Source organism: Pelophylax lessonae (assembly GCF_965119305.1).
Source record: "Pelophylax lessonae genome assembly, chromosome: 4".
NCBI lineage: Eukaryota > Metazoa > Chordata > Amphibia > Anura > Ranidae > Pelophylax > Pelophylax lessonae.
The window spans coordinates 184,758,801-184,784,775 of record NC_138771.1 but is presented as its reverse complement, the minus strand read 5'-3'; the positions used below and the strand labels follow the sequence as shown (position 1 = coordinate 184,784,775).

The 25,975-nt window shown below is 36.9% G+C and overlaps 1 protein-coding gene across 2 annotated transcripts in view; it reads right to left on the bottom strand.

Annotated features, from left to right (window-relative positions):
- The window catches only part of CACNA2D1 (calcium voltage-gated channel auxiliary subunit alpha2delta 1), a 960,240-nt gene that overhangs the window by 404,042 nt on the left and 530,223 nt on the right, over positions 1-25,975 (bottom strand). For both annotated transcript variants that reach the window (XM_082257081.1, XM_082257082.1), the window contains exon 6: positions 17,719-17,848. In XM_082257081.1, the coding sequence (XP_082113207.1) occupies positions 17,719-17,848 (130 nt within the window). The remainder of the gene's footprint in view (positions 1-17,718; positions 17,849-25,975) is intronic.

The window sequence follows — 25,975 nt, the reverse complement described above, 5'->3', positions numbered from 1 at the left end:
ATGCATTGCAATAAAGCAGAAATGCTTCTTGCCAACCAGCTTAAAGACAGAACATTTCGGCAAAGAATCCCCTACCTAAACCACCACTCTACTGGTGTGAAATTGTCCAATCCTAAAAACATAGCTGATGCTTTCAGCCAATATTACAGTTCCTTACACAATTTACGGGAAGACGTGTCTATCCCTCAAACGACACCAGCTAATATAGACAATTTTCTAGGTTCAATCTATTTGCCGCAATTGACACAAACAGACTTAAATGAATAAAACCGTCCCTCTTCTGTCCCAGAAATAACAAAGGCGATTCTTGTCCTCCCCATGAACAAAGCTCCCGGACCAGACGGGTACTCTTCGGAGTACTATAAAAAATTCGTACATATTTTAACCCCAAGGCTTCAAGGGATTTTCCACAAAGCTGCCTCCTCATCCTTGTTCCCTCCAGAGATGCTAGAAGCAACGGTTATCACACTACCAAAACTGGGGAAAACCCCGGACTGTGCAAAACACTTTAGACCCATATCCTTACTGAAGGTGGATCTAAAGGTTTACGCAAAAATTCTAGCAGATAGACTTTCAAAATTTCTACCTGATTTGATTAAACAGGACCAGGTTGGTTTTGTGACCGGTTGCCAAGAAACTGATGCCACTAGGCGTATATTAAACCTCATTAACAACGCCGAGTCCACGCACAAGCCCACAGTGTTTCTGTTACTTGACGCTGAAAACGCCTTTGACAGGATATACTAGGGGTACCTGTACAGGGTCTTGCAGCAGTTTGGCCTTAGGGGTATGACACTCAGTGCAATCACAGCTTTATACACACTCCCATCAGCTTATGTGTTTACAGAGGGATTTTATTTTTTAATTTCATATTACCAATGGAACAAGACAGGGGTGCCCATTATCCCCCTTGGTGTTCGCACTTTTAATGGAACCCCTAGCAGAAAAGATCAGGAGTCACCAGGGGATTATGGGTCTCACAGTCAACAGCCCATGCATATGATCTCGTTATTTGCGGATGACGTCATCCTATTTCTTACTCAACCATCCTTATCCCTACCATCAGTCCAAGCCGTGTTACACAAATTCCACTCCATATCATATTACAAAGTTAATGACACAAAATCTAACATTTTGGGTGTAGCAATTAATGACAAAACCAAACTCAAAATCCAGCAGGTGGTGTCGTTCAGTTGGGGTCAAGGTTCCATAGACTACTTAGGGATTAAATTTACGGGTAAAATTTCTGACTTATATAAGGCCAACTTTGAACCCTTTATTGCATCCCTCAATCAGGAACTACGCAGACTAAGTATATTCTATCTATCATGGTCAGGCAGGAATGCAGTGTTTAAAATGCTGCTTCTCCCTTTTAGAGCTCTTCCCATCCAGATCCCATCATCATTTTACAAAATTACACAATCCTTATTGTCTAGATTTTTATGGGCAAATAAGAAAACTAGATGCTCGCACAACTCCTTGGTTGAACATGTCCTTGTTGGAGGGATGAGAGTGCCAGACATTAAAGATTACCATACAGCGGCTATTCTAACTCAATCCATACATTGGCTGCGCCCAAAACAGACACTGTTATGGAGACTAACAGAACAAATGGAGACACTGCCAGGAAATCTAGCTGACCTCATACTGAGTATCCCTTTGACCAAAAAACGATACACCTCTCAACACCCCACTATCTCTGCCACCTCACAGGCCTGGCAGTACGTTCTGACACAGATGGGCGCTCATATTAAACAACATTACATACCTATCCCCTTAACTGCTCTATCCTTCCTGTCTCCAAACTTGAAAGTACATCACTGGTCTTCCTTCGGCCTGAAAACAACCCCTGACCATAAACAGGGGGCCCGCGTGATCCCTTTTGAGGATCTCTGCACTAAATACCCTGCCTTCTCCAATGAACACCTTACTTACATCAGAATTGCCAGATTAATCTCTGCCATACAGTCGGGACATATGGCCATTCAAGAGGCAGTTTATTCATTCTGCTTCACGAGCGACACTCATACGAAAGGGATCGGCAAATTTTATCTTGCTCTTAATGATTAAAACAGTGTTCGACAAACCCGGTCGCCATGGCGACCAGAAACCGCGTCCTGGCTCCTGATTTGCCGCCAGCCCACTCTCTGACTGATCAGCTCAGAGTGTCAGGCAGCTGATGCTCCGCTCTCCCCCTCCGTGTTTTCCCTGGAGCCGTGCAGTAATCTGAAGTCCGGCTGTGAGTAACATGAGAGGGGAGGGGCCGGCCTCCTCTCCTCTGCCAGAGTAAGGTCCGTTCCTGAATGGCTGCTCTCTGAGCTCTCCTATGCTGCCCATAGCGTCCTTATCAGGCTGCCCTTCCTCCCCCCAGAGCGCACAGTAGTTCAGACCTTGGAAAAGAGTGAGGAGGAGGAGGAGGGGGACCCGGCAGCCTGTGTGGCCTTTACCTGACCCTGCAGGCAGACTGTCACTACTGTGAGGGAGAGGGGGAGAGTTTTGGTGGAGGATAGAGCACGGGGGCTGCCTGTGTGTGTTCTGTGTCCATGCTGTGACACACTGAGCCGCTGTTCTCATAGTGCAAAGTTGTTTAAGGTGTGCTGTGAGGTGGAGGGGAGATGAGGCTGGCATGCTTTAAAATGATCTTTTTATGTCCTGATAAAGCCCTGTGTATTATCAACAATCACCACAGGGGGACACACAGGCAGGAAGTAGCTGCAAAGAGGCAACAGAAGATCAGCAGCGCTGGGATACTTCTTTCATCCTTTTCTGTGTTTTAGTTAAATGTCACAAAGGCTTTATTTAGATGTGCAGTTGGGTGGTAAAAATGTGCTGTAAAGACATGTTTTTGCCAGCCACCAACAGCCACCCTTAATCTGCAATAGACAGCAGATTAGGGTATTTTATATGCCGCAGTCATGATGCATTCGCATAAAAGGAGTTTCCCCTATAACAGGTTTTTAATGTCATTCTTTCTGGCCAGCCCATAACCTTGATGTAATGCGTTACATTGGAGTTATTGACTGACCGCTCTGCTGTAAGTTATGCCCCATACACACGTGCAGATTATCTGCAGACTTTTGTCTGCAGACTTACCTTTTCTATGTAGTGCAAGGGCCTGCCGGATTGCATACAAATTGAAAGTGTTTAGGTTTGACCTCATATTATATAGTTTTGGTAAGTCTGCAGACAAAAGTCTGCAGATAATCTGCACGTGTGTATGGGGCATTAGAGTTAGGGGGGCGCAAATTACTTGCCCTGACAACCCACGCTACCAAAAAAAAACTGGCTCCTAACTTTTTTAGCTGGCTCCTAGATTCATAGCAAATTTGTCAAGCCCTGGATTAAAAGTAGTTTGTGAAATCTAATCCCCTTCTGAAATGGGATCTCCAGAGTGTATTTACAGAGGATCAATGGTTATGAGCCTTTAAAATGAACCACAACCTGTGCTGGCGGCAATGTGGACAGGTGGGCACACTGTTAGATGTATTATGGACCTGTGTATCCTTGTGAGGCTTTTGGGCCTCAATAACACGACTAATTGCAGAAGTTACGGGCATTCTCAATAAAGTGAGAGTAGAACAGGCTCTGTTGGGTATTAATATTGACTGATATCTGCTCCAATGTAGAACAGTGGTCCAACACATTCTTTATGCAGCAAGACTAACCATTGCCCGAAAATGGAAGAGTAGTGAAATCCCCTCTAAAAGGGAAGTAATACAATTGGTGAAGGAATCTTATGAATATGAAAAAATACTAGCATACTCTGAACATCGCATATAACAATTTAATGCCAAATGGTCAATTTGGAATATTTATGTGCAAAGCCATGCGAGAATCTGAGCATCTCAATATGATATCGGATTGTAGATGTAATTCATGTCTGTAGCTAAATAAATGATCTTTGGGGGTCTATTCTTTCCTGGGGCACAGTTAGATCCCTTAGGGGTGCCCCTGGGGAGATAGGGACGCCCTCAATTGCCATTATTCTGTTATTGCTCTCAGATCAGATGTACCTGTTTCTATAGGCATGTACAGCAATCAACTGTATGCAATGTTTTCATTGATGTGTTATACTTAATTTTTTGTTCTCTAGCTCCGCTGTGGGGCACACCACTTTTTTCTTATCGTATCTCTGTACTTAAAATATTTACGTTACTGTTTATGTTTTTGTTTGTTATGTAAAAACCCAATAAAAATATATTTTTAAAAAAAATGGAGGAAGGGTGGACATAGTTGGCATACCTGATGAGTGCATAAAATTAGGTCTCTCAGTTCACACTGGAAAAGTATTGTGGCGGGAGTAGAGTAGGAAATTGAAGGAGGAGTTCAACTAATGCAGAAACCAGCCGCACCAGGGACACATTACATTGATAGTAAGTAGTGTCCCTTTTTTTTAGGTTTTAGGTCTTTATTGTCTGTGGGTATCTCAGTCAAAATGCTTTAACAACTGCTAAACTAGTGCATTCCTACAGTCTGCTCATTCATTTAAGGCAGTGCAAAGACCAAAGATGATGTTCAAGGTGCAGTGATCCACAACAATCAGATTTCAGTTTACTTTAGTCAGATCAGTAAAGACAAGACTTCTCATGCTAAAAATAAATCTTTATCAGACCTGAAAGGAAGATTACCAAAATGCATTTTTTTAAATTATTATTTTACGTGGCTGTATTGATTTCATGGTTTCTAGGCTTTTCTAATATAAAGGAATCACACTAAAAGTATATGGGAGCAATCTGGCTTAACAGCCCAATTTACCAGAGTGTAGTTTTAAGAAAATTAAATCTATTAAGAAAAGTACAAGTGAACATGCAGAGTGTTTACAATGATCAATGAAAGTGACTTTCACATAGAGCAATCATTATATACAAAGCCATTTAGATATATTATTGACTAAAATTGTAGAGAAAATAGATCTTCATTCTGTGTCCATTATTCTCCACTGTTTACAGAGATCTAAATTATTTTGTGGGAAACAACATTATCAACAGCAGCCCAGAGTTCTCTCTACCCTTAAAGAGGGAGTGAACGAACAATCTAAAATTTCTCCTAGGGTTCATTCACACCATAATCTGTGTGCATTAATGCATGCATGTTCATGGATTAATGCACTTTGTGCTAGGGCAGCCAATTCATTGTAAATGGGCCCAGAATGCCCCTTAACACATGAAAATGCATCCTTGTACCATATTATTTACATCTGTGTGTTTTAGTCTGCTATTACTGTTGAATGTCACTGCTACCTGAAGATTGGTTCTTAGCAGTCTTGAATCATCTCCTTTTTTTTGTGGCAATAAAAGTGTATTTTTTTTTGTTTGAGCATGGTGTGCTGGTAATATTTTGAATTGGGAATTATGTTTTGGCAGCATCATCTGCCATTACACCACTGCAACAGTTTATAATTGGGTATAGTGCTGTTTTTTTTTTTTTTTTCATTCTTGGTTTACTATAGCATACTACATATGTGCATTGTGGTGGAATTAAGAATGGATAGCACATAACACAATTATACATACAACTGCTATTGTGTATTGCACAACATGTCCAAATGTGGGTTGTCATGCACGTAATCACATATGCTTTGGTGTAACAAAAAATTCAATATCAGTATTGGTACACTGTGAATCAACACTTACTTTTTTTATACTGTATACTAAAGATCAGACACAAAACGGTTACATAGAACAAAGCGTTCTAAAACTAAAACTTAGTAAAACATTATTTAAATAGCTAATCACAATAAGACTGTGCAAAGTACAGTAACACCTGGCTCACATTACATGATTCAGTTAAGAGATGCTATCTAATACGGGTTAGGGTACTTTTCACATCATCAGTACTTTTTTTTTTTTATTCCATAAGGTTTTTCCTTTTTGTACTGTCTTAATAAACGTAACTTCAACAACTACATGCAGTCTTTCTTTTGACAAAAAAAAAAATGTCAAAAGTATGTATCATGTCAGATATATATATAAACCAAATAGTTCATTGCATCGATTTTAATCAGTAACAAAAAATAACAAAAGCATTGAACTAACATAGAAAATTATAGTACACTTGAGCCGATTTACCTTGGCTATTCTAGAAGTTTTTCTATTTCCATCATAACTTGTGGAACTGCTATTTTTGACCACTCATATTGGCCACCTTTCTTCTTGGTTTCAGATGAATTAAGGACACCTTTTTTTGTTTACTTACAGTCAATGTTTTCACCATACACAATTTTATTGGCCATGCTATGTTAATAGTCACAAGTGTACTATAATTTTCTATGATAGTTCAATTTATTGCATTTTTTTTTGTTACTGATTATAATTGATGTGCTGCACTGTTTGGTATTATGCTTGGTATTAGAGCATAGTGTTCAGCTCTTTTGTCCTTTTCACAATTAGCACAGACTTTACAAATTTTAATGTCAGATATATACAAGCAATTTTTACCCTTGGAAAATGTTTATTTTAGCATGTTATCTATAGGAAAAAGGGAGTGCATTTTCTATCTAACTTAAAATTTTGCTGCCTAGGACTGTAAGCACCACACCACTGTCAAGTTAAAAGATACCGATAATTTCCCAGATACTTTCCCAGTTTTAATAACTATTCACCCTCCACATACTCTTGTTTTCATAAGTGACATGCTTAACCCAATACTAGTCATTTTTCCTCTTAACTCACAGCTCATACATCCACTGTCCACCCTGGGTCACACTACAGTAGCTACAGAAGTGTGTTATATTTATAAATGTAATATCATGCAGTAATGAACTGATGTTTTATACATTGCTATAGAAACCATTTTTGTACTGGGTCATAATCCATATTTGAAGGACCTTCCTTTGTAATTAGCCAGTATTTGTTAAAGCAGAGACATGGTGATCTCCTTGATGTTCTGCTAGTTACTAAGCAACAGAAATTGCAGGGTATTTTAGTGGTATATTACAAGGTTTATATTTAAGAATTGTTAAAATCCATATGGTTCTAAGTGAAGGCCTGTAAAGCAAGTTTTTATATCACAACTTTAATCTCTAATTACACACTACTGATATCTTTACATAACACTATGGGATTGTATTTGTCTGCAAAAGAAAAAAACAAGGGTAAAATGAGACCACACTCATCAGCAAGCATAAAAAAATATCTTTCAAATCTGAAATATATAAGTATGGTTTTTGTACTTTATGTCTGAAAAAAACATACAGTTTAAAATACTGAACTCATTTACTCAAAAGTGGACCTTTTGTTATAAAAGCTACTATAAAATTGCATGGTACATTTTACATGTCCAGCACAGTTTAGAACACATTACTGGTTGTCATGGTCAACATTCCTTGTTTGCCTAGTGTTTTAATTTTGTAAATAATTCTTGCTGTAATTAAAAATACAGAAGAAGGCGCAATAGAAAGTAAATCACAGTAATGACAAGCACACTACTAACACCTGCATTCTTCTATTAATTAAGCCTTATTGTACAAATATCTAACAAAACATCCAAATAAAGCATGTAGTCTGGAATAATGGAGAATAGGAAGATGCTTTATACATCCAAATAGCATGTAGTCTGGCATAATGGAGAATAGGAAAATGCTTTATACTCAGAGCTGTAACCATAGGAACTAGTTCTGAAGTGGCTTCTAAAAGGGCAAACACATTAGTAGTGTTGCTGCTGAGGAGTCAGACAGTAGTGAAATCCAATAATCAAAAAGGTGGACTAATGTTGTCTCACATTATTCAATAGAAATCTTCAATGAAACAATGAACAGATTCACTGGCCTGGCCCTGCAAATTGAATATGTTCTTTAATTTACTAAGCTGCCAACAAAACTTACCGATTGTCCATTATTCAATTAAGCTATAAAACTTTCTATTGCCATACTGTGAATCTACTGTGGTTTTAAAAAGGTCACAGATCATATCAAACCTGAGGATATGCGCATCAAAACACATTCAAACTTCAAAAAAAAATTATACGCAAAGTGGTGCTACCATTCTCAGGTATATTGTATTTAAGAAAGATCACTGAAAATGTTTTGCTGACCAGTTGATATGTTTACAGTATTTCACAAAAGGCTATATGGACAATCAAATAAGCCAATATTTTCAGCTCAAGCCCATCTAGTTGAAAAAAAGAGTATATAACTGATAGTAGTGAATTTGTAACAGACAAGAACAAAATGCAAAATATAACACTTAACCTTATATACAGTATCAAGTCTATTAGGAATTGTTAAAGTATAGTTTGTAACATAAGTAATAATGTAAATATGACATGATCAGTGAGAGCTGCATGTAGTATACAAGATTACAGTGAAACATTGCCAAGAACACTGGCTGATTCAGCAGTCTATTTTAAAATGGGTGTTGTGTGGTTGAATCAGCCCATAAGATGTTGGAGGATTGTTTGAGAGCATTTTGATTAGGTTACCAAAAAGAGTTAAATATTACCAGTATCAGCCATATTTGACTATAAAGTAACTGTTACATCACTCATTTTAGATAGGAATAAATGAGAGTCAAAGTTATTACAAAGAACCCAGTGGAGGGAACTCAAGTACTGTGACTCCTGATTGCAGGAGTCAGTTAAAAGATGATTCCTGATTTGTTATCAGTACTTTTGCCTTAATGAATAAAACTGCTTTTCAAGTTAGCTGAAGTTTTTCTCTTTCTAAGATATGTAAAAAAAAAAAAACACACACACACAATATGTGTCACATTATAAAATGGCCTTTTTATAAAAACTGGGGGAAAAAGTCCATAGTGACCCTGCTGAATTTAAAAGAGCGGAAGAAACCTATAGATTAACCTCTTAATTCAATATTATCAATAGACAGCTTTGTCATTGCACTTTTAAGCCCTTTTTACACATCCATTCCGATCAGGTCCACCTGTAAGTTTTTCAGGTGGACCTCATCAGAAGGTCCATAGAGCCCTTTTGAGCAGGTGGATGCAAATATACTTGTGTCCATTTACACCCACCTACCTCCAGGTCCCTCCAGGTACAGAAAAGGACTAGGACTACATCCTTTTCCATTTTTGTGGACCAAATCAGAGTTAGCCTGATGTAACTGGACAGCGGAGTATGTTTACACTTGACCTCCCATAGAGTTGTAAGAAAATGAATGGGCATGGATGTGACATCTGCTGTATTCGGCTCTGGTCAGGAGGAGGGGATCTGCTCACAGATCCCCCGATACGGAAAAGGCTTAGGGTTCTTTCACATGGGCATCATCAGTTCAGTCACTTTTTTGCTAATAAAAAAACTGATGATTATGGATTCAGTTTACATCAGTTTGCACTTCAGTTCAGTTCTGTTCAGTTCCATATACAACCATTTTTTCATTTTTTTTTTCTGCAGAAACCAATCATAGAAAAATGTTTTGTGCCTCAAAATGGACACAAACTGAAAAGATGTATACAGACAGTATCCGTTTGCATCCATAAGATTAATCTAAATGAAACAGGATACAGTCTTGTTCTGTTTAAAAAAAATGGACCTAAATGAACATGTTTGTAAACAGATGATCATCCATTTACATGTGCCCACCCATAGACATACATTGTAGTTCAGTCTGGAACTACCTGAAAAACTGAAAAATCCAGACTGAATGCTTAAGTAAAGGGGCCCTTACAAAGTATGGTATGAACACACATTAAAACTTGTACATGTTTTATGGTTTGAAAACATATGCAGCTGAGATTACTGTTAATAATATTGTCATTAGCAGATTATAACTATGTCTCTTGACTAGCAAGGCTGAGTGCTGGGGAATTTGTTTGCTCTTTGTTGAATATTAACAGGACCTGTAGGCACCTTCCAAAAGTCACATGCTCATTTAATGTATTCATTAATAATAACAGGTCTTCTATTTTCAGCAGTATAAAGTAAAACAAAAGTATATTTCAAACAATCTAATGTCTTACAGGAAATTAGAATCAAAAGATTAAAGCAAATATTTATAAATTAGGAGATATGTAACTAGGGCATGGTGTAATTAATATGCTACCAACTAATTGCTGATGATTATATGTATGCACAAAAAACGTATTTTGGATAACACATTCACGAATGGTAAGATAAATTCAATACTACTGACAAGATAAAACGCATTAGAATATTAGATGCTTAAACAAGTCTAAATTAGAAATGCCACAAAGGATGTGTCTTCTGAACTTTGTTAATTAAAAATAAAACAGAATCTTAGGATTGATTTAATTGAGAACATGGTTACATTTTATAGCAATTCACTAAGATGTATTACCTTTAATTGTGAATTCACTTTGTTTTTTTATGTAACAACATTTCAGACCTCCTAATAAAAAAAGTATCAACCCAAATGATGCTATGGTCAAAAATTAAGACTACTTTTACAGACATTCATGGACATTTTATGTTAGTTGAGTTGTATAAAAATCACACAATATTATAACTCCCTACAGTCATAGACATGTTCTAATGTTTAAAGTGGTTCTAAAGCCAAGATATGTTTTACCTTAATGCATTCCTTGCACTAAGGTAAAAAATGTCCCAGTAGCAGTTTTGCCTCCCTCACCTACCTAAATACTTGCCTAAGCCCTCATTCAATTCAGCTCTGTGTCCACCTGTAGCAGCTCTTGCCAATCTATCTGAATTCACAGGACAGGCAGCAGCCTTTGGCTCCTGCTGCCATCAATAAAATTGTGTGAATTGCGCATGCAGAGAATGGGGGATGAGACAGCTGTGTGAGCTGAGATGTGTGTGTGTGTGTATATGGACTCACTTCTGCCCCGATAGCAGATGGCTTACTAACATGGCAGACACTAAAGATGTTACCACATGTGTGAGACTTTTTCACAGCCTAACCACATAGGGGGGCCCAAAATTTAGGGAGCACCTTCAGGCTTTCGATGAGCTTAAATGATGCATTTAATTTCCTGATTACTTATCACAATTTTAGAGGCCCTGAAACATCAAGACAATGGAAACACCCACAAAATAACCCCACTTTGGAAAGAAAACACCCAACACATTTTTGAAGAGGCATAATGAGTCTTTTGAAAATATTTTTTACAACACATTTTTGGAAAATGCAGTAAGATATTTCTAACACACACCACAGGCATACTTAGAATTACACCCCAAAACAAAGTCTCCCACTCCTCCTGAGTAGGGTAATACCAGATGTGTGAGACATTTACACAGCCTAGTCACATAAATAGGCCCACATTCCAAGTATTTTTCTAGGAGCATAACATACCCATCTAATTTCTGACTACCTTTCACATTTTTGGAGACACATAAACACCAAAAGGTATTTTTCAGAAGAGATGGTGAGACTTCCATTTTTTGCGACACGTTTTTGGAAAATGCAGAAAGAAGATGAAAATATTTTATTTTTACACAAAGTTGTCAGTTTTATAATTTTTTTTTTTTTTTTACACACAACATGGGCATACTTACAATTAAACCCCATAACACATCCTGCTACTCACCCCACATATAAATGCCACAGGTGTGTATGGACTGATTATGTACAATGTTTGGACTGACTATGTACCGGACATTGCATCTTATTACAAAAATTAACCAATTGTATCAAAACCAATGTGCTATAATAGTCACCTCTGTATGAGTGGTCAGGGAATATAGCTTAGTGTAGCATCACCTATAGCAATCCCCATTCCTATAAGCTAAACAGGCCTAGCCTACTGGTGCATGGCTGCCCACAGGAATGTCATGTTCACTGACCAGAAGGTACAGGAGGCTTAACAAAGGGTAAACAAAAGTGTTCCTGTGGTTCTAAGAGAGCAGGGTAAGACTAGGACTGGTGTATAGCGGGAACATGGTAAGTGGGATGTGCAGATGGGTCAATTTGGGCAGCAGACAGAAAGATGTGGTCAATAAACAGGCAAAGAATTGGTCCAGACAGCAGGCAGCAAACTGGCCAATAAACAGGCCAGGGTCATTGATCAGGAAAGTTGTTGATGGCTGCACTGGCTCTGGTGACAATGTACTGATGTAGCGGAGATCAGGGACACTATTGATGGCCTCTGATTTGGATGTACATACCCTCAAATGAAACCTGAGAGTGTGCACTTTATGCCCACAATCATTATATAACTATAGCTTAAATATGTTTTGGTAAATACATGAAAAATCTAAAATTGCGCTTGTTTCCAAACATATATGGACCTAATATATATATATATATATATATATATATATATATATATATATATATATATATATATATATATATATATATATATATATATATATACACACACACACACTTTTTTATTCTCTTCTTCCTTGTTTCTATTCTTTCTTTCCCTTTTTCTTTGGCTTAATCTCTTCATTGCTTGTAAAGAACTACATGTTACCGTACTTAAAAAGGCCATGTCTGGTTTCAGAGTTATAGTAGACCTATTTCACTTTCTTGGAAAAGGGTTTGTTGTATGGGCGCTTCCGTGGAATACAGCAGGCTTTAGGTGAAACACTGCACTTCGGCAGCATGGGGAGGAGAAGCTGCTCTGAAAGTGATAAAGATAAAAAGACAAGGCGCCTCTAAGTGCAGTAGGCTCTGAGTATTTATTAGGTTAAAAGCATAAAAGCACTCACATTTGGTAAGTATGACATGGGCATAGCAAAGATCTGTCTGGAGTCTTCCTATCCGCTGTGCTGAGTGGTTGCAATGGGGACATCCGGTGATCCGCTTCCTGTAGATGCGTCCTTTCGTCTGTGTCTCAGCCTGGTTGGCATGAGATTTCCTGAAGGCAGGATGTGGACGCAGCGGCTGGTGTCCAATAGAGCGGGTGGTGGGCGGTTACATGTTTCGGAGCTCAGCTCCTTCGTCAGACCTCTGAGCTCCGAAACATGTAACCGCCCACCACCCGCTCTATTGGACACCAGCCGCTGCGTCCACATCCTGCCTTCAGGAAATCTCATGCCAACCAGGCTGAGACACAGACGAAAGGACGCATCTACAGGAAGCGGATCACCGGATGTCCCCATTGCAACCACTCAGCACAGCGGATAGGAAGACTCCAGACAGATCTTTGCTATGCCCATGTCATACTTACCAAATGTGAGTGCTTTTATGCTTTTAACCTAATAAATACTCAGAGCCTACTGCACTTAGAGGCGCCTTGTATTTTTATATCTATTTCACTTTCTTGTTATCTAATATAATGAGCATACCTGTCTACTCAACAAGTACATATTGATTCCTGTATTTGAACCTACATATCTACTGCTATGATTTATTTTTCTTATATTTGTATCTTATAAAATAAAATTATAAAAGTACATTTTCAAAGATCGGTATATAAGTGCAATATAAATCAGTGTAATACAACTCATTCAATTTTTGAATGATTTTATCTCTTAATTTTAATAGATTTGGTTAAAGCAATCTGCACTCATGGACCTTCCTTTTGCTTTTCATATAAATGACACTACGCTGGAGAGCTGAGGATTATGACTGCTGAATTGGTGGAGCAGTGCCTTAATTGGGACAAAAGGCGCATGTCGACCCCCTTTAGTTAGAGAGGTCCATTTAAGTAGGCGAGAGGACACCCAAATGTGGGGTGAAGGGCACTGAGGTGGATAATGTGAAGAGTTTGGGAAATCACATTCACTGAAATTTGGACACTTTTTTTATGGACTTTCATGTAGTATGAATGACTTAATGTGAATGAGCTATATTGCACTTATATACTGATCCTTTAAAATGTACTGAATTTTCTACATATTGTATATGCACTGAGGTTTATTTTATATAATTGTAGGGATAGCGCTGCACTATTTGGTATTTTTTTTAAATATTTTTGTTTGCATTTGAACAGGTGGTTGTATGCATTTGTGGTTCTAGCTGCTATTGGCAGTGTATGGTTTATATAATTTATAGTGGAGTTTGGATAAAAAATATTCACATATTTATATATTTAGTTTGGTTTCTACTACTAAGGCGACAGAGAGACCTTAATTGATAAGCGCAGGATGTTTTATACACTATATATTTGTATCTTGCCTCTTTTCAATTAAAAACTGATTTGAATAATAACTAATGTACTTGACCAAAATGCATCGGGGTCATTTCCCCTGGACCAGGTTTCTGAGATCCACCACCTGTCTGCAGTAGCCTGGAACCACTTCAACCACATGTAAGCTGGACTCTGTACAATGGGATTTGTTTGATATACACATATTTTTACTGAGCTTTGTGAATAAACCAAAAATTTCAATTTGAATGTTATTTCTGATCTATGTTCTCCACTGGCTGAATATTTTGAACCAGTATACAATATAGGCCCTCCATTGTTTAAGTTTTTTACAATGCTGTGCAGTTTCACTACCAACTCCACAAGCACAAAAGTAAAATGCTTATCAAGGAACGTGGTGTAAACACTACAACATTAATTGCAATTAAAGCCAAATCAGCAGGAATTGGCACTTTAGTGGACACTGATTTATTAGTGGTCATTGCTTTGCTATGTAAAAAAAAAAAAAAAAAAACTATACATGGAAAAAAGACAGCTTGTGTCTGAGTTACAATGAAACAAAATCATGTGTACTTTCTATAGTTTCTAACAGCAGAGCTGTTCTACATCTCTAAATTTTTTATTTATTTCTTTTGCTTTTTGAAACTACTAAGCCTATACATTAGCAAATTACAAAATTAACAAATTACCCCCTGTACTAGACAACCAAAAATGTATCCCTGTGTCTTTTCTGCTTTTAAATCTTTGGGTGTTACTGCCTTTTCTCAAGCCTATTATTTACAGTTATGAGATGCTGAAAGGCATTAGCAGGCATTTGCTTAATTTGTTTTTCAATTCTTCATCATGTGTCAAAGCTGTTACAGGTGTAAGGACTTCATAACAGTTTTTTTTCTTTTCTTTTTTTTTTTTTCTTTTTTTACCACAAGTGCTGACTATCTTTCCCTAGAACTGCTTTCAAGTCACATTACATTGCCAATTTAAATAGAATTATACTTAGCAATGTTGTTTATGATAAGTGGACTAGACTTGAATTACAAAGTAATCACTTCAATACAAGTTCCCAGGCCAATTTTCAGCTTTCAGTACTGTAGCACTTTAAATGACAATTGCATGATCATGCAACACTGTACCCAAGCTAAAAAATGTTTTAATTTAGGTCACACAACTAGAGCCTTCTTTTGGTGGTATTTAATCACCACTGGGTTTTTTTATTTTTTGCTAAAAAAAAAAAGTTAAAAAAAAATGTTTTTCTTTGTTTCTGTAATAAAATTGTGCAAATAAATAATTGTTCTTCATACATTTAGGCCAACATGTATTCTCCTACATTACTTTGGTGAAAATAACCCAAATCAGTATATTATTTAGTCTGTGGGAAAGTTATAGAGCCCACAAACTATGGTATATCTGGTGGTATATATGGTATATATGACACACATATATATACACATACATATACATATGTATATATATATATATATATATATATATATATATATATATATATATGACAATTGATCAGTCCTGATGTACTGATACATCATTTCTTGAGGACAAAAATTGTCAGGACAGAACAGATAACCCCCAAAAGCCCATATTTGAAAAGTCGACAAGGTATTTAGTAAGATGCATAGCAAGTTTTTTTTTTTTTTTTGAAAATAAAGAAATAAAAAAAAAATCAATATAATTTTATGCAGTACAACATTATCATATAATGTTTGTGTCAGTGACCAGGGACACTGACTATTGAGAATATGAAAACAATATATATTTTATTTTTCATTTATTTTATTTTTTATTAAATTTTTTTGTATGATTTATTTTAAACACATTGTGACCAGAGCAATATAATGTTACTATAGTATAATTACACTGCCCTGGGGAATTGATCAGGGTTTATTTTTTATTTTTTTACACATTTCATTGTTATAAGCAAGCATTTTATTGAATGAAATCAAATTATTCAGTTTGTTTTGTTGTGATTAGCTGTGATTGGCCATAGATAATCACATGGTACAGATGGGCTATATATGGGTGACATATAAAATACACCATTACATGCCTTCACTAGTCACTTTTGCAATATCTAAAAAGCACCTTCTGACATTATTTTACTCTTTTCACTTTTTTTATTTCATGTATTATTCATTTTTAACTCTTATTTTAACTCCTATTACAATTCCACATAAATACAAAATCGTCTTATAATCCAATCATACACTAGTTTTCTACATCTCAAATTAGCTCCAAAGATAATGCCAGCTTATTTTGTATGTTCCACATGATCAAGTTTATGTAACCTTCTGTATTTTGAACACTTCCATTTTATTTACATATCCCAAACCGTAGGACAAAACACACCCACACAAAAAAAGGAAAACCCTGGACATCACCCACATCACTCCACTAAACCATCCTAAGCTCACTCTAAATATACCATGATTGTCTAAAGCATCACACGGACTGAATGTGGATGGAGGAACCCTGCCCCATGAGCTATGGTATTCTGACAGCAGGCAGACGTCCTCACTGTCAAAATACTCTTATCAGCAGTGCAGGTTATAACCTGCAGCACTGAACCAACAGGGAAAATCTGACCGGCTGGTTGTGCAACCTCAGTGCCCATACATGGATCTAAATTTGGCTGGCCCCTGCTGAATCAGCCAAATTTTGATTCATGTATGGCCGGCTTAATAAAATACTTTCTGATCTAGAGAATTCTTTCCAAGTATACCAAAGTGTTACAAAGTTTTGGTATCTGCCCTGTAGGCTCACTGTCAATTCTTTATCCTCATTACCTTAATAAACTCTTTTCACTTTTGAATAAAGTTGTAATGTTACAGTGCAAAAAGAGATTTCAAAGCAAATTGCACCTATTATGGGTTCTTTTCAGACTAAAAAAAATGTTTCACCATTTTATACTAGGAAATTCTTCATCACACTTATTTTTTTATTTTAGTAAGTACTTCAACTAGCATATTGTATTGCTTTATCTTAAGAATGGCATTTAAAGATAGTAAATACCATGGTTACATTAATACATTTGTGGAGCTGATTTACTAAAACTGGAGAGTGCAAATTTTGGTGAAACTGTGCATGGTAGCCAATCAGCTTCTAACTGCAGCTTGTTTAATTAAGTTTAAAAAAAAAAAAAACCTAGTTGATTGGTTTCCATGCATAGCTACACCAGATTTTGTACTGTCCAGTTTTAGTAAATAAACCCCTATGTGTTCTAGTCAGGTATCCTTTTATCAAAGAGTATTATTTAAAGAATATATTGATTTTAGTTTTGGTACTGTACAGTATTATATAATTTAATTACAGAAGAGCTTACAGGACAATGGATACAAGAATTAAAATTTTAGATGTATACAGGCTAAGCCTTTTCATTGTACATGTTGGTCTAAGAATGAACAAAGACTTTGTTCAGCTAATAAAAAAGTATTAGTTGTATTCATTGCTAGCCATGCTGGATGCATGGGTAGCAATGCACTTTGGGGTGTGCTACAATAATGAGTATAGGGAAGTGAGATGTCCTGCTAGAATTATAGGGGCCTATTCTAATATATATATATATATATATATATATATATATATATATATATATATATATATATATATATATAATTAAATCACATGTAATTATTACTAATATCTTATATTCTGAATAAGAACAGTTAGGTGTTTTCTACAATACAATGAACATTTGTCTTGGTGAAAAACGGACAATGAAATCAGGGTAACTTACATCCTTCATAAATGTCTGTTGGAATATGTACAGCAGAATGCTGGTAATTTGTTTGCCTCCGAAAGACAGGATCATCATTAAATACAGGCTTGATTCGTTGACTTAGAGATTCATTGTCATTCTTCTCTGACTAAAAAAAGAAAACATAACAAATTAAATTATACTAGATAACATTAATGTGATATATACAAAATAGAACAATAACATTTTCTCAAGAGTTATTTTGTAATGAGGAAAAAAAATTGTATTTAAATAACACAAAATACAGTGTCCTAAAGACCAAGAGCATGATTGAATACATACGGATGCCTTTGAAATTAGGTCTTGGAAAATAAATGTAAGAAAATAATGAACAGCAAAGAAAAATGAATAAATCATTTGATAAATCAAGCCCAAACTTTTGCTAGAAACCCAGATGACTAGACTGAAGCTGCGTTATTTTGGACATATTATGAAAACTAACTCATCACTGGAAAAGACAATTTTGTTTTGAAAAGTTGAAGAGAAAAGAAGCAGACAACCAGCAATAAGATGGCTGGATACAGTCACGGAAAGGATAAATATGCCAAAACAAAGATGGAAGACTCAAAAAGGAGACTGATTATTCAGGAGAAACAATATCTGTGTAATTTCCACAAGCCAACACCAACTTGATGGAAAATAATAATAATATTATTAATAACAATAATAATGTAAAAAGGGGCCATTAGCATGTAACATACTACTAAATGTCAAAATTATATAATTGGACGAAGATAACTTGCTTTGGTTCAAAAGTGTTATTTTTTTTTCCTTCTTGAAAGAGAGACTGACAATCAAAGTTGAAAAAAGATGCAAGAAGTATCTATCACCAAAATATACAGGAGTGGGAAGACAATGTCACCCATACCTGTGCAGAAACACCAGAAAACAGTAGGATGAGAAGACCTGTCCACAAGGCCATCCTGCAGTGTCACTAGAACCTGACAAGAAAACCCCCTGCAGGGCTGTGTACCTGATTCAGGACATAGGAACACAAGTCCTCTCATATATAAAATGAGGGGGGGACCTTTACTAGAGAGCTAAGACTGATCACCTGAATAAGGACAGGAGGCTGCAAAGCAGCCATAGTAGCATAATAATAGGTAAAAAGAAAAATGATTTTAAAAGCCATGTATATTTCATATTATGCATATAAGAGATTCTGAACAGGATGGCGTCCATCTTGTTTTTAAGGTGAAACAAAGTTCATATATATACTTGTTAAACAAAATGTCTCTTACAGGCTTACAATAGGGTCCTTTACTTTCAGCAGACATTTATATTTTCTTTTGTCATAAATAAGCTTATACATTGACATCTCTATCAGATAACAGATGTTAAGGGGATGGTAGTGTCAGTCTGTCTATAAGTATATAACAATGGACAATACCCCAGTATATTCTAGCAGACATTTAAAGATGAACCATATAAGTTTTTATAGATACATTATCATATGTGAGAAGATATTAGCCATAATTATGTCATTATATTATGTAAGGCATATACATATATATTTAGGAATGTTATATCACATTTTGGGTTTATATTCTCAGTAATAATCTTACTTAGAATTCTTTTTCTAATAAGTGTAAGGACATATGTATCTCGTCACTAGTTACCTCATTTCAGAGAAGTCTAGTCTAAGTGCTCAAGGTGTTGTAAATCCTACAGGCCAGACATCTTAATTGACAGTGTAAGACATGGTCAAATAAGTAATTGCTTTTCACTAGCCGACAGGTCAATAGGTCATCAGATAACAAATTGTTTTAATTATATTAAATACAAAATCTAATGAACGGTACAATACTGCCCTCTGGAGACGAAATACCAGGTGCAGTCTTGAGATAATTTGAAATATTCCAATATAAAAATATTATATTGTCTTAAATAATATAATTATTGAAATGGCATTACTTGCCAAGATGAATGATGGAAATACAGGTGAACATTTATGTATGTACTGGGAGTCTGGATAAAGTTTTATGTTGTGTTTTATGATTAATCTTGCATATAGAGAAATCATCATTTAACTTTATTATCCAAGTATGGGGTTAATTATAAAAAGGGTGTGTCTCTGACCTCACTAGTTTAGGTATAGAATATCCTGACCAATTCGGATAATGTTTCATCCCTCTGGGTTTTACTTATGGTAATTTTTATAGCTCTTTGTTCTTACCATATAAAAGACCAACCCAGATGAGAGATAGGACACACACTTTACACTACTGACAACACACCTCACACTTACACCACACACGCTATTACATTTTTCAATAGACTCATGCAGACATACTCCCTGATCCACATCATTCATCTGAAACTTGAAGGGAATCCACCATCTTAAGAAAGGCATCCATCTTAGGACTCTGGTAACACCATCTTAAGTGTGGTAATTATGCCTTGCAATGTTATTTGATTTTATTCAACAATTGTTTATTCCTTCCTTATATGTTTTATATTGCATATTTAAGGGTAATGAGATTACAATCCCAGCCGTATAAACCATGGTAGATTTTTCTCTAAAAAGCTGATTTTTGTTTTTATACATTTTTATTAATATCAGATTCAGTGCATTATTTGCAATTTTAAGTCTTCCGTTTTGCATGGCTTATTCTCATTCCTTCTGCAGTGGAATGACTTTGGGCCGTGTGATTCGCAGACCATTGTAGTCTGTTTATATAGAACATTAATTTATGGCTTATACTATACCTGGGAAGAAATGGTAATCTTGCTTTCGTTTTGGTTTCACTTTGTTTTAGTTTCACTTTCATTATTGAGCTAAACATCACATTGCATTGATTATTTGAAGTTAGTATTTTTTATGTAGAGTTATTTTTGTGTCACTTCTTGTTTGATCATATATCGTGTTTGCATGTCTTGAGAATAAATATTTTTATATATATTCCACGCTGTAGACTGTACTCACTAAGATTGGTATATGCTTTTAAAAAGAAATTAATCAATTAAAAAGAATTCACGACAGTGATTTATGGCAATAGGTGAAGACTCTCCTTTTTCACAGATCTTTGCTTATTAACCATAAATAAATACACTGCTATATTCAGAGCAGTATAAATATTCTGACATAAGTACGAGCGCGAGATATTTATTATTAAATATTCTTACAAGGGCCTACATTAAGGAACCTGAACCCATAAGGACCCCTGGTTGCAGCCTGAGCTTTCTGCTGATCATTAAACCCCACAGTGGTGGTCACTTCCTGCCTTGCAAGAGGTAAAGCACATCCAACTGCACAATTATTTGTCCCAAGAATGAAGACTAAGGAATAGAGAGCACAAAAGGAAAAAACAGTGCCTCTAAGGGAAGCCATGCAGTTGAGAGTAACATCCTTAATATCCCTCATCATAGGGACTTGGTCACTCACTCTTTCACAAGAATAATCTTCAAGCCTTCCCATACGTGAAGGCCTTACAGCACCATGATGATGTCCAACAGTGGAACCCCCTAAAGAAGCAGGCTTTGAAAGATCCAGGGAGCTAGACTCAATTACAGACTATCTTTGTTATTGATAAAAGTTTCCTCATTTCTGCAGTCTCCTTCACACATACTATATTGCTTACAAATTCTGTAATGATTTAACTATGTTTTAAAGAGCTTCAAGGAAAGTGGATGTAAAGGAGCACCCGGTATCCAGTAAATGTGGGTTTGAAAAAACACTTTATTTTGGGTAGCAACAAATGAAATCAAACCAATGCATGTCAGGGGCACAGAGACTCCCCCTTCTTCAGGACTGTTCAAAAGGTAAAAGGGTACACAAAAACAAATATATATAAATGTATAAATACACTTTATTGTCAAAAGTATTTGGACACCTGCTGTTACACTCACATGAATTTTAATGGCATCCCAGTCTTAGTCTGTAAGGTTCAATATTGAGTTGACCCACCCTGTGCAGCTTTAACAGCTTCAACTCTTCTGGGAAGGCTGTCCACAAGACTTAGGAGTGTGTCTATGTGAATGTTTGACCATTCTTCCAGAGGCACATTTGCAAGGTCAGGCACTGATGTTTGACAGGAAGGCCTGGCTCACAGTCTAATTCATCTTGTTGAGGTCAGAATTTTGTTCAGGCCGGTCAAGCTCCTCCACCCCAAACTCGCTCATGCATGTCTTTATGGACCTTGCTTTGTGCACTGCTGCACGGTCATGTTGGAACAGGAAGAGCCATCCCCAAACTGTTCCCACAAAGTTGGAAGCATGAAATTGTCCAAAATGTTTTGATATGCTGATGCCGTAAGTGGCCAAGCCCAACACCTGAAAAACAACCCCGCACCATAATCTCCCTTCCACCAAATGATGTGGACTAGTGCACAGCAAGGCTCATTAAGACATTGATGAGCGAGTTCGGGGTGAAAGAACTTGACTGGCCTCCACAGCGTCCTGACCTCAAACCGACAGAACACTGTTGGGATGAATTGGTGCCGAAACATTCCCATAGACACACTCCTAAACCTTGTGGACAGCCTTCCCAGAAGAGTTGAACCTGTTATAGCTGCAAATGGTGTGCCAACTCATCATTGAACCCTATAGATTAAGACTGGGATGCCAGTAAAGTTCATGTGCATGTAAAGGCATGCATCCTAATACTTTTGGCAATATAGTGTATGTTAAAATGGAAGATTGCAGATAAAAATATCACTTACAAAGTTGTATGCAAAAAATGTGTATACAACTCAAGTCACATTAAATAAAACATGTGAGCGCTGTATGAAAATAATATATACAGATGTCTACACATAATGATCAGATAATATGAATAAGCATTAATACTGAAACCTGTTGGCAGGTGAAATATATCTTGAAATAAAAATAAGTAAAACATGATTAAAAAAATAAATATGGAAATGATAAGAATAATATTACTATTAATGTGACCTGGCAATCTAGAGTTGGATGTAAGAGTATAGGTGTGTGAACTTATAAAAGTGTATGTCAAATGTCTGCATAAATAAGCATACACAACCGTATGCATGAAGATGCATATGCATGGGCCTGCCATCTTTACCTACTCACATACAGTGACTGATAGAGTCAGTCCAGTGCAGTCTCCACCCTCAAAAATCAAATAACTTCAAGACACATACACACAAACAACTTCCATTTTCTTGCTGTTTGCGTTTAAAATTTCATGCAAGCATTCCTATTTGCAAACTAACCTGCCCGTGCAGGTGTGCTGTAAAGTGATTTGGCCATTAACATGAAAGAGAAAAATCCTCTGACATGTGTGGATTAAAAAATCATGCTGATGGAGAACAGAAGTATGCAAAAAAGTATACCTACTAACAGTGAAAAATAAAAGACTTAAAAACAATCCCATACATCATCCAACTAGGTTGCAAGTAACAAAATGTGAACATAGTCACATATATCAACCAATTAGGTTAGATAATTCAATTCGATGTAAGTGTGCAGAAAAAAACACCACCACAGTTAATGTGCCACAAGTATAGTTAAGTCCTCCACAGTATCAAAAATCATCCACCATGGATTGCCACCAAAATATATCACCCACGTGCCCAATCGGGTGTCTCCTCACCTGATGCAATGGACCTCTTAAAATAATCAAGGTGGTGAAAGGACAAGGTGAGCACTGACAGGCTGACCCCCTCCTCCCCACCCATTCAACCTCTGCAGCAATGCTGGCAGCACTGATACATCTATTTCCCAAAGACATTCTCTGGCCTGTTCTGTGTGTAACCAGTCCTGGTAAACCGCTGTATGGTTTTGGCCACTGTGCTGCAGCTCAGTTTCAGGGTCATGGCAATCTTCTTATAGCCTAGGCCATCTTTATGTATAGCACTAATTCTTTTTTTTTTCAGATCCTCAGAGTTCTTTGCCTTGAGGTGCCATGTTGAACTTCCAGTGACCAGTATGTGAGTGAGAGTGATAACACAAAATTTAACACACATGCTCCCCATTCACACCTGAGACCTTGTAACACTAACAAGTCACATCACACATGGGAGGGAAAATGCCTAATTGTGCCCAATTTGGACATTTTTACTTAGGGGTGTACTCACTTTTGTTGCCAGTGGTTTAAATATTAATGGTTGTGTGTTGAGTTATTTTGAGGGGACAGCAAATTTACACTGTTATACAAGCTGTACACTCACTACTTTACATTGTAGCAAAGTGTCATTTCTTCAGTGTTGTCACATGAAAAGATATAATAAAATATTTACAAAAATGTGAGGGGTGTATTTACTTTTGTGGGATACTGTATATATAAACCTTTTAGGCTGCATTCAAATGTCAGCGTATGGATCGCGGAGATCTCCGCGATTCCGCCCGCGATCCGGAAATCATTGCAAATAGCGGGACGCCTGTGCGTTGCCCGTGATTTGCAATAGCACCCCAAACGCTGAGCGATGTTGCCGCGATTTCCGCCTGCCGAATCGTGGTAACATCGCACAAAAAAAATCGCAGGATGCATTACGCTCCAAAGAAGCTCTTGTACTTTTTTGGGCGTAATGCGTCCCGCAATTTTTTTTGCACGATGTTACCGCGATTCGGCAGGCGGAAATCGCGGCAACATCGCTCAGCGTTTGGGGTGCTATTGCAAATCACGGGCAACGCACATGCGTCCCGCGATTTGCAATGATTTCCAGATCGTGGGCGGAATCGCGGCGATTCTGCGCGCGATCCATACGCTGACATGTGAATGCAGCCTTAGTTTCTTCAAAAAGCATAATTATTATAAACGTTTTTTTATTATTATTTGTTTTATAAAAAGTCTTAGACTGTGTTGCTCTTTAATTTGTTCAGAAACAGGCTGACTTTTATATAATATACATAATACAGGTATTTTTTTTTTGAAGAAAATATCACTTATTCATTGGATGGAGCAAATATTAGGAACTGCCTATTATGTATTTATGCTCAGCATCTATACAAACTTGAACCCAATCACTGTTTGCAATTTTGCCAAGATTAGATGGCTCACCTTTTTCATCTCTGTACACAAGGAACCGACTTGCAGGCAAATTGGTTCAGAATGCTGTATACAAAACCATACTTATAAAGGAAACACTTACTGTACAGCTTGTCCTAATCTATGACCTATGGTCATTATTTAATGTCTACCAAACCACATATTTCCCTCTCGTGGAAAGCACAGGTTTATGCTGCAAAACATTCATTAAATATTAAAACATTAATCTGGAAAATCATCTATTGACTATTTTACTTAAAAGAGAACTGTTTTCATACAGACCTTGGATGTCATTTTCCAAGAATAGCTACAGATGAGCAGGCTTCTCATTGACAATCACAGGTAGCGACATGTCATTTCTGCATGAAAAGACACACAGCCAGCACCCACCCAATTCTTACCCAAAGAACCAGTGGATGCATATGCAGCGATTCCCTCCCCCCCCCCCCCCCCAAAAAAAAATAAATAAAAATAAATAAATAAATAAATAAAAGCTCTATTAAAGACAAAAAAATAATGGAAACCTTGGAAAATTCCTGTTTATGATAGAAGCCCTTTTTGTTGTTGACATTTGACATTTGGTCCATATTGACATGATGGCATCACGCAGTTGCTGCAGATTTGTCGGCTGCACAACTATGATGCAAATCTGCCATTCCAAAGGTGCTCAATTGGATTGAGGTCATGTAAATGTGGAGGCCACTTGAGTACAGTGAACTCATTGTCATGTTCAAGAAACCAGTGGTGAGATGATTTGAGCTTTGTGACATGGTGCATTATCCTGCTGGAAGGAGCCATCAGTAGATGGGTACACTGTAGTCATAAAGGGATGGACATGGTCAGCAACAATACTCAGGTAGGCCATGGCGTTTAAACAATGCTCAATTTGTACTAAGGGGCCCAAAGTGTGCCAAGAAAATATCCCCCACACCATTACACCACCACCAGCCTGAACCATTGATACAAGGCAGGATGGATCCATGCTTTCATGTTGTTTACATCAAACTTTGACCCTACCATCTGAATGTTGTAGCTAAAATTGAGACTTATCAGACCAGGCAACATTTTACCAATATTCTATTGTCCAATTTTTGTGAGCCTCTGCAAATTGTAAATAAGTAAAAGGTGTACACCAGGCCTTGAGACTGTGGTGTCTGTGTTTACTAGACACACTCCGTCTGGAGACTAGTCAATGTACCAAATAGCCTCTAATAAAGCATGGGGAGCCACCGCAGCCAAATAGCAGGAACAAAGTCAGAAGGGATGGGGGCTAAAGAGCAACCCCCT